General features: G+C 50.3%; 1 protein-coding gene across 1 annotated transcript in view; it reads right to left on the bottom strand.

Moving 5' to 3' along the window:
- Nucleotides 1-10,649, bottom strand: part of Ccdc63 (coiled-coil domain containing 63) — a 25,551-nt gene that overhangs the window by 1,163 nt on the left and 13,739 nt on the right. The window contains exons 5-9 of the mRNA XM_028765961.1: nt 9,955-9,968; nt 8,311-8,537; nt 4,367-4,441; nt 2,020-2,212; nt 435-638 (exon numbers count right to left, since the gene is read on the bottom strand). Coding sequence (XP_028621794.1) covers nt 435-638; nt 2,020-2,212; nt 4,367-4,441; nt 8,311-8,537; nt 9,955-9,968 — 713 coding nt within the window. The remainder of the gene's footprint in view (nt 1-434; nt 639-2,019; nt 2,213-4,366; nt 4,442-8,310; nt 8,538-9,954; nt 9,969-10,649) is intronic.

The raw sequence follows: 10,649 nt of genomic DNA, 5'->3' as shown, positions 1-10,649 counted from the left end.
ATGAGTGTCAGTGTGTTTGTATGTAATCAGTGTCTGTGTGTGTGTATATGAATGTGTATGTGCGTATGTATGAGTGCCAGTGTGTTTGTATGTAATCAGTGTCTGTGTGTGTGTGCGTATGTATGACTGTCAGTGTGTTTGTATGTAATCAGTGTCTGTGTGTGTGTGTGTGTGTATGAATGTGTGTGTATGTGTAGGGTCCTTTGCTTATTTCCGGTTTGGGGCTGCAATGAACATGTTCCCACTTCCTTTCTGTCCCCTCAGTTTTTCCCTAAGGACCTATTCCCATCTGTGTTCAAACAGGGGCCATAGTGCGGTGATTACTCCTGGCAATGAAGGAAACTGAGGCTTGGCCCACAGACCCCACAGGCACTCAGGGTCCTTAAGGGACTCTACCCAGTGGCCTGCCTGGGTGGCAGCGGGCAAGAACTCACCCTCTTCAAGTTTGTCACTGAAGGAGTCTGCCCCAAATACAGGTGGCACAACCCTTGAAGGCTCTGGGGGCTTGAGGAGGGCAGAGCCGCCCCAGAAGGGGTTGACAAAGGGTTGTGGGATATCAGAATCAGTCCCCTCCAACTCCTGCAGGCGCCGGTAGGATTCTAGAAGCAGCAGGTCATTTGTCTTCTTTTCTATGATAGCTGGAAGAAAACAGGGTCAGGGGGTCAAGGTCACAGCTGCTGGCCAGGGGCAGCCCCTATAATAAGAGAGGAAGGGATGGGAGTTTATGCAGGGTGCTGGCTCCTCCTGGCCGCTGGCTGTGGGAAATTCTGACATCATGCGGCACCGAAATCTCTCTCTTTAATGCACATTGGCAGAGCTGTTCCTGGGAGCACACAGGAGGTCTGAGGCATTCGAAGCGCCACGAGTGACAGTTTCTAGGAAAGCACAGTCCAAAAAGGGTTCCCTAGATATCGACAATGAGAAGGCCAAGAACCAATGTTCCACTAGACGTCAAAGCCAGCAGTAGCTGGACGTTCCGGCCCTTGTTTCTACTATTCCTTCTGCCTGCAATGCCTGAGATGGGTGCTGGGATACGAACTTGGGTCTCTGCAAGAGCAGTACACACTCTTAACCACTGAGCATCTCTCCAACCCCTGTGGATTAAAACACACACACACGCACACATGCACACACACACACACACACACGCACACACGCACACACATGCACTCATAAGAACAGCTGGTACCTAATTCATGCCAAGCTGCCATGGTCTGAGTGGCCACACCCCCTCTATACCCTGAACTAGAAGCTAAACCTGGAAATGCAGAAGGCAATTTAACAAGCATTTGTGACACACCAGGCCCCACTCCGAACACTTCATTTCCTTCCTCTCAATCAGGGTCTTTATTCCTTTTTCTTGTCTTATTGCTTTAGCAAGGCATGCTATGTGCGTGTCTGTATGAACAAACTGTGTGCATACATGTGTGTATGTGTGTTTTCATGTGTGTGCATGCAGATGTCGGCATGTATATATAGTGTTTGTTGGTGTTTGAATGTGTGTCCACATGTTGTGTGTAGTGTTTGTGGGAGGGTGCCTGTGAGTGTGCGTATGTGTGTGTGAACATGTATGTATTACAGTGGTTGTGAATATGTGTAAGGAGCCGGGCGGTGGTGGCGCACACCTTTATTCCCAGCACTTGGGAGGCAGAGGCAGGTGGATCTCTGAGTTCGAGAGTTCGAGGCTAGCCTGGTCTACAGAGTGAGTTCCAGGACAGCCAGGACTACACAGAGAAACCGTGTCTCAAAAAAAAAAAAAAAAAACCCTCCCAATAACCGGATGGTGTAGCTTTCTGTAGTACCCTCATTTCAGAGGTGAAAGAACCTGAGCACAGAGAGGGTCAGGAATGTGGCCAAAGTCACACAGCTAATAAGTGAAGAATCAGAATTCAAACCCAGGCAGGCCACACCATAGCTGTGCTCACTGCTCACTACCAACCAAGAAAGCGTTCTTGTACCTGGTCGTATAACAAGCAGGAAAGTGTGCCTAAGAGGTGGGTAGACCCAAGCTGGGCTCACCGAAGTACTGCTGAAGGTTGATGTCCGTGATCTTCCCGGTCTCGCCCAGCTTTCCCAGGATCTCGGTGGCGTCGCAGTTGATCTTCTTAAATAGCTTCTCCACGGAGTTCTTGAGATACTCCAGGGTCTTGCTCATTTCCTTGTATTTGCTCTCAAAAACATCGGCGTCCTCAGTGGTCTTCCTCAGTTTCTCCTGGGGGCAGACAGACACCAGGCCCAGCCTGAGGCTGAGGGACTCTCGGTGCCGGTGACTGGGGGACCCCAGACAGGTTTGCCAACCCCAGAGAGTATGCCATCAAAGGAATGAGCTTCCTGTCGGCATCGAACAAGATTAAGAAAAAAGAGACAGCTAAGGATGTGGCTGGTTCCTTGGGTGGTGTGCACGCCTGTAAATCTTGCACTCCGGGGGAGGGGCAGGAGTCCAGGGTCATCCTTGTCTACGTAGTGAGTTTGGGACCAGCCTGGGATACATGAGACCCTGTCTCAAAAATCAGTGATCACTCTGAGAGCTGAACTCAGGACTTGTGGGGAGAGAGGAGACGATGCAGAGCCAGGGGTGGAGACGGTTCTGAGCAGGCAGGTGGAGACATCCTTCAACGGGGTGGGACACATCGGAGAGCCCAGAGCTTCTTGGGTGGATTCTCCACCTTGGGGTAGTTGCGTTTTGGAGGAACACGCAGGCGCACTAGCAGTCGCGCATGCGCACATGCACAATGCTGCCCCAGCTACCACCCCCACCACCCTGTGAAGACCAGAAACAGTAACTACAGAGCCAGGCAGAGGAGACTGATGGACACTGCTGGTCCCAACCCCAGGGATGTCTGGGATTCTAGGTAGCCCCAAGTAGAGTCTGTGGGTCTAGGCTAGGGACGACCTGCGGAGGTCAGCCTGTATCACAACAGCGTCCAGGCCCTCTTGGCTCTGAGCTCCCTCGGCTCTTCCTGGGCCTAAGCTCTGCTGTCCCTCCGTGGTAGAGCCTAGAATGGCCCCACCAGCCTGGTCAGGATGCAGGACGGAAATGAGCCCCAAGGAACAAAAGAAGAGGTCAGGGGAAGGAGCTATGAGTCTGAACAGGAGTTAGCCCAGGCTACCCTTGAACTCCGGATCCAACTGCCTCAGCCTCCTAAGGATGGGGATCAGAGACGTGTGCCCCCCACACGGCCAGGCAGGTGGCATTCACATCTTGCCCGGCATTGTCTGATAGTCGTCCTGATACTGTCATGAGAGAACCTGTTTGCCCTGGGGTGACAGTGTGACCAGCTGCAAACCCCATAAAGAGTCACTATCCAAGTGTCCCGAGAAGCGACGGGGGCTTCCTGACTCAGCCAGCGTGGCCTTCTCCACGCTCCCCTACTTTCTTCCACACTCCTTCGGAAGTGTGTACGTGACGGCAGGATCCGTGGTACCACCAGGCATCCTTGGGATGGAAACCGCACACCAAGGAGAGCCTGGGTGGTAGCTGACATCACAAAGACACCCCCTCGCCCAATCCTAGAAGGGCCGGTTTTCAGCTTATTATACAAAAACAAGCTTCTAGCTTGCTCAGGCTCCCAGGGCGTCAGTGAGGGGGTTGGGCAGGAAGAAGCCTTCAAACCCAATACGGAGGAGCCAAAGGAGGGAGGATTGCTGTGAGTTTGAGGCCAGCCTGGGCTACCTAGTGAAGTCCAGACACTAGGGCTGCAAAGTGAGACCTTGTGTCCAAAATAAATAAATAAATAAATAAATAAATAAATAAATAAATCACGACTGGGCTCCCTAGGGTTGACCGAGCTGTGTTTTTTTTTGTTTTTTTGTTTTTTGTTTTTTGTTTTTTGTTTTTTTACCTCTGCCATCCTGTTTGCTCACCTGAAAAAAAAAATGGAAAGAGTATGACACCTTCTCCCAAAGGTGGTGAAGGGAGATGGGGCCAGAGGAGCGGACATAGCCTGGCATCCACCGACTAGCGCCTAGCCCAGGAAGTAACTGTGCGCAGGGTGTGGGCGTGGCTCGGCGGTGGTATGCAGAACGAGCATATTGGAGGCCCTGGGTTTGAGTCTCAGCATAGAGAGAAAGGGAGAGGAGAGGAGAAAGGAAAGACAGGCAGTTGGCTTGTGGTCGTTATTACAGGTGAAAAACAGTGGAGCTGGGCCCCGGGGGAGACAAAAGGAGAAACTGAGGCAGAGATGCTTCAGGAATAGAATTGCAGCCCCAGGGTTAAGGTTTGAACTCCGCTCATCTTTACAATAAACAGAACTCAGAGACAAGGGTTCTGTGGTTGTGTCAGGACAGACCACCTGATAGATGACGGACAGGTCCAGGAGGCTCCCTGTCCCTCCCCCTCCCCTCCCTCCTCGCCCCCGAAGCTCACCTCCATCTGTTTCAGGATGTGCCGGGTGCCCTCATGGGAGATCTGCTGCTGTGACCGCAGGTTGATGATGTCATCCTGCTCAGACAGAAGGGAACCAGTGATGAAAAGATGGGATGCCCTCATCACTGTACCTAACCCTACGCCCATGCTGGGTGACCCATCAAGGAGACGCACCTGACCCCGCCTTCTCAGGCGTTTCATTCTTCATCCTCTGAGAATCATCTAGAACTATCTAGAGTGGCGGCTCTCAACCTTCCTGATGCTATGAACCTCTAATACTCCCCATGTTATGGTGACCCCCCAACATAAAATTATTTCTTTTTTTTTCAAGATTTATTTATTTATTTTTATGTGTATGAGTACACTGTAGCTGTCTTCAGACACAACAGAAGAGGGCATCAGATCCCATTACAGATGGTTGTGAGCCACCATGTGGTTGCTGGGAAATGAACTCACAACCTCTAGAAGAGCAGTCAGTGCTCTTAACCACTGAGCCATCATCTCTCCAGCCCCCCCCCCTTTTTTTTTTTTTTTTCCGAGACAGGGTTTCTCTGTGTAGCCCTGGCTGTCCTGGAACTCACTCTGTAGACAAGGCTGGCCTCGAACTCAGAAATCCGCCTGCCTCTGCCTCCCAAGTGCTGGGATTAAAGGCGTGTGCCACCACTGCCCGACATAAAATTATTTCTGTTGCTACTTCATCACTGTAACTTTGCTACTGTTTTGGATCATAATGTAAATATCTGTGTTTTCCGATGGTCTTGGGCAACACCTATGAAAGACCTTTGGGTCGTTCAACTTCCAACAGGGTCATGACCCACACAGGTTTAGAACCACTTAGAAAAAGATGTCAACATAATCTTTCACGTCCTGCAGAGTTTCTAGATCCAAGTTACGGCACCATATGATGTGTTTATAAAAAGATAAAGAGTTGGGCGGTGGTGGCGCACGCCTTTAATCCCAGCACTTGGGAGGCAGAGGCAGGTGGATTTCTGAGTTCGAGGCCAGCCTGGTCTACAGAGTGAGTTCCAGGACAGCCAGGGCTATACAGAGAATCCCTGTCTCGAAAAAATAATAATAATAATAAATTAAAAAATAAAAAGATAAAGAGAGGGGAGATATGTTCTATGGGGGTGTGATGAGGTGTGGGAGAAGGGGGTGCCTCTGCGGGCCCATGCCAAGGCATCCCTTCCCCCTGAGAGACCAACCACACGAAGGTATAGTACAGAATAGAGTTTATTCAGGACATGGGGAGGGGAGTTGAGAGGGTAGTAGAGACAGAGAAAGGTAGAGAGAGAGTAGAGAAATAGAGGCTGGCCATGAGCATGTGGAGGGGGGAGGGATTGGGGAAGGGGCAAGAGGACAGAGGGGTAGCAAGAAGGCAAGAGAGGAACAAGAGAGTGAGGAGGGGGCAAGCAGCCCCTTTTATAGTGGGTCAGGCCTACCTGGCTGTTGCCAGGCGACTGTGGGGTGGAACTTTGACAGAATGCTAACACTACGTGCACTAACCACGCCATGCCACCTCATGACCACACGTGGGCACTGAGAACTTGCAACAGTGGCCCCAGATACTGGGCAGCTGGGGTTTCTCTTGTATTACAGTAGAAGGAATTTACATGGATAACCAGTGGCTACTTCACTGAACCTGGCAGCTCAGCCCAGGGTCCCTCAAACTCTCTCGAGAATCTGAGTCACACTCTCAGATGACCAGGCTTACTCCAAGTTCTAGGTCTGGAGCGGGGCAGGAGACCCAGCCTTTCTGGACAGTTCTCAGTTCCTTTCACGTAGGCCTTCCCATCCTTCGGTGTCATTTCAGGTGGAAATAATGGAAGACTCGAGCACAGGTGGCTGGAGGGGACAACCTTGCTGAGAGGTGACAGGTCAGCCACTGATAATGAGTTCGAGGGGTGGGGGAAGGTGGCTCACACACAAATGGCTAACTGCCGGTTACCAGCCTGTCTGCAGAGCTGCAGGCGTGAGGTAAGGCCTAGACATCTGCAGTTTGGGGTGCAGAATCCCCCCCCCAACTTGGGTTCCAAACTCTCAATTACAGTGCTGTAAAGCAAACAAAACCACGAGTCTGGAAGCTCCTGTGCTGGTCTCAGTATCACAGTACAGATGGGGAAACTGAGGCCAACAGACGACAAGTCCACCCTATGCCAAGCCATCAAGGATCAAGTGTGGACATTTCCAGTCCAGTCATAGGTCACGCAGGGGTCCCCACATCCATCTGCATCAGCATCCCATAGGGACTAGGGATGTGCTCCCTCCTGGAGCAGCCTGGACCACAAAATCATTCCTGCCATACCACAGACAGCCACCAGGGGGCAGTGGCGATGCACTCAAGAGCCACTGTGCTCTACACAGATCGCCACCTTATGTTAGATTTGATGTCCCCCAGAGAAACAAGAGTTTGGGGGTTTGTGTAGAACACTTTGATTTTTTTTTTCGAGACAGGGTTTCTCTGTGTAGCTCTGGCTGTCCTGGAACTCACTCTGTAGACCAGGCTGGCCTGGAACTCAGAAATCCCCCTGCCTCTGCCTCCCAAGTGCTGGGATTGAAGGCGAACACTTTGATTTTTATATGTTGACAGTTATTAATCTTAACAGACCAGAGAAGATGGGCCTGTGACCCCGTCCCGAGGTAGGGGCAACACTGGGTATACCATAGGGGAAAAAAAAACAAAAACAAAAAAACTAAAAAACTTAAAAACCTGAATCTTAGTTTGAGCAGAGAAGTTTTCTAGTGACTCATGCGTGAAATCTCAGCAACCACCAAGCTGAGGCAGGAGGATTACTGCGAGTTCCAGGCCAGCCTGAGCTACTGAGCAAGGCCTAGTCTCAAAAAGCATGCAGCAAAGCAAGAAGGCACTGGTGTCTCTAGAATAACTGTCCTGGCAGGAGCGAGGTCAGTCCAAAGAATCTCTAAGTCCCTCCCCGTGGATCACGGACCATTGAGACAATGAACCCCAAGAAAAAGCTGAAACCTGATGCTACAGGGAGACTTGTCTCCTGAGGGGCTGGGGGGGGCTCTGTGGGTGAGGGGCTTGCTGTCCAAGTGTGAGGCCCTGAGTTCGAATCCCAACAACCCATACAAAGTCAGCTGTGGTGGTGCACATCAGTAACCTCAACCCTCCTGTGGCGAGACACAGACAGAACTCCTGGAAAGTGGCAGGCGAGTTAAGGGAAAACCCCGGATGTACTCTGTCCTCCACATCCCACACAAGAACAAATGATCATGACGTCATCAGAGGAGGAGGGGCCGGGCACAGTCAGAGGGAATCCTTGGAGGAGGGGCGTGGCACAGCAACAGCTGGTACGCTGGGTGTCATTACTGGTTCTGAGCCACAAAGACAGCTGTCAGCCGGGTTCTGAATGGACTGGCATGCGACGCTAAGTGGTTTGGACTCTGTCTCTGTCAGCCAGACAGAGTTAGTTTGATTCCTAGAAACCATGTTAAAAAAAAAATCTGGCCATGACGTAACCTCAGTATGTCTCCCTAGTGGAGACAGGAGGTCACACTTAGATGACATAATTCAATTGTTGAGCTCAAAACCCCATTGACAGATTTTGTCCCAGAGGACGAGGAGGAGGAACTGGGGTGACAGCTCAGAGGTCAAGAGCACTGGCTGCTATTCCCAGCATCCACAGGACGGCTCACACCATCTGTAATTCCAGTTACGGGGATCCGATGCCCTCTTCTGGCCTGTGTGGGTACTGCATGCATGTAGTACACAGACACACATGCAGGCAAAACATCTGTAAATATAAATAAAACTACTTTTTAAAATGCCTTCCTAGTTCTTAGTCCAGAATTGATGGTACCTGCCAAGGTGGTCTTTGAATTCGCACGTGGCCTTTGTCTGCAGAGCAGATAGAGCTATCAGGGGACCACCCTGGGGAAGGCTATTTCGGATTGACAGGCCCCGGGCCTCGCAGGCCACTTACCTGGATCCGCTGGGTCTTCTTGTGCATGGTCTCCATGTCATTGTTGAGCTCGGTGACGTAAGTGAAGCGAGCAAAATTCTTCTCCTCCTTGGCCAGGAAGTCCTCCGTGAGCTGGTTCAGGTCCCCGTTCTCCGCCAGCTTCAGCAGCCGCAGATGCGCCACCTCGTAGCTCTCGAAACTCTCGCCCTTCCTCTTCTTGCCGTGCTTCTTGGATTTGACAGCCGCAGCTTGATGGGGGAGAGAAAGGGAGAGACCACAGAGGGTAAGGAAGGAGCTGAGGGCTCCCTGTCGGCCATACTGTCTCGGGGAGGAAGTGAGTTTGCCGGGACATGGGATCCATATGAGAAATAGCTGATGAAGGGCTGAGAAAGCGGATGAAGCGCTCGATGTGCAGACACGAGGACCTGAGTTCGATTCCCAGGACAGGTAAGAAGCTGAGTGAAGCTGGCGATGGCGCTCCTGTAACCCCAGCCTGGGAGGTGGAGACACTTGGATCCCTGGAGCTCAGCTGCCACCCAGCAGAGCTGAACCCGTGCTCTCCAGTGCAAGAGACGCTGACTCAAAAAGAGATGGCTCAGTAGTTATGAGCACCTCTTGCCCTAGAGGATCCACGTTCAAGGCCCGGCCTAGCTGGTGGCTCACAATGGCTTATGACTCTGGTTCTAAGGGATCTGATAATCTCTTCTGGCCTCAGCCAGCACCTCACACGTGTGGCATGCGCTTTCAGACATATACACTATACACAAAAATAAAACAATAGGGGCTGGGAGAGATGGCTCAGCTGTCAAGAGCATTCATGGCTCTTGCGGAGGTCCTGAGTGCAATTCCCAGCAACCACATGGTGGCTCGCAACCATCTGAAATGAGATCTGATGCCCTCTTGTATGTCTGAAGACAGCTACAGTGTACTCACATACAATAAATAAATAAATAAATAAATAAATAAATAAATAAATAAATAAATATTAAAAAATACAAAATAAGTGTCTAGTTTTTGTTGTTTTGTTTCTTTGGTTAATTTGTTTGTTTGTTTGTTTGTTTGTTTCTTAGACAGGGTTTCTCTGTATAGCCCTGGCTGTCCTGGAACTCACTGTGTAAAGCAGGCTGGCCTTGAACTCACAGAGATTTGTCTGCCTCTACCTCCCAAGTGCTGAGATTAAAAACATGTGCCACAGTGCCTGGCTCAGAAAAATAATAATTTAAAAATGAAATGATTAGCCAGACAGTGATGACGCACGCCTTTAGTCCCAGCACTTGGGAGGCAGAGGCAGGTGGATTTCTGAGTTTGAGGGCAGCCTGGTCTACAGAGTGAGTTACAGAACAGCCAAGGTTACACAGGGAAACCCTATCTCAAAAAAAAAAAAAACAAAAAAAACCAAAAAACAAAAAAAACAATAAAATAATAAAAAGGGATCAAGAGCCAGCCACAGTAGCCCATGCCTTTACTTCTAGCACTTGGTAGTAAAGATGTGAACACACACCCCTGCACATGTACACAAATAAGCTAAAATAACAGAAATAAAAATTTAAAATACTTAATAAAGCACTACAGACTGCCCAACTCTGTACCAGGCTCTTGGGTCAAGGTTTATACACGGAGAGTCAAAGAGATGGCCAGGGGAAGAGAAGAAAAAAATCCACCCACCGTCATGCTTGTGGCTGGAGGGAGACACAACAGATGCCTATGGGTGGGAGAGTCTCTCTGTAGAGGTGACATGTGAGCAGGGTAGAGGTCAAGGAAAGGTCAAGGAAAGCCCTCCCACAGCAGAGAGTTCTTTGAAGGCTCATTGGCTGGGTGAACCCTGAAAGTTCTCAACCTTGCTCAGCCTGCAGCCCAGGCCCCCCTAAACTCCTCTTACATCTGATGTCTTCTGTGTGGCAATCAGATGGAATTTTCTAGATCTTTCTAAGGACTTCAGGCTGTGCAATGTCTGACCTGCTTTTCGTTGTCCTTGAGAGAAGGTTGAAGCATGTCAGCATCCCAAGACAAGGAGGGGATGACTTAGTGGACACATTTGGGATGGAATTTTGAATCTTCCTCTTAGCTACTGTAGCCCCTGCCTGGGTTATGTGTGCACTCTGACTGCAGGATCGTCTTCTGGAGCTGGGGGATTGTAGGAAGATCTGCTCCTTGGTGCCATCCTGAGGGCCTCATGGAAACCGTGATAATCAAGCATGAAATAGAGGCTTACACAAGCTAGCTGCAAAGGGGCCGGTAAGGGATGGGCAGAAGGACGAATGGTTGACTGGGCAATGGTTGACTGGGTTGAGTCAGTGGATGGGTAGAAGAAAGCTGGTCCTGAAGGAAAAAGAAAGAAAGAAAGAAAAGAAAGAAAGAAA

Source organism: Grammomys surdaster, unplaced genomic scaffold, assembly GCF_004785775.1.
Source record: "Grammomys surdaster isolate TR1022 unplaced genomic scaffold, NIH_TR_1.0 166, whole genome shotgun sequence".
In the NCBI taxonomy this organism is placed as follows: Eukaryota; Metazoa; Chordata; class Mammalia; order Rodentia; family Muridae; genus Grammomys; species Grammomys surdaster.
Note: the sequence above shows the minus strand (reverse complement) of the source record. Positions and strands in the feature narration are given on the sequence as shown.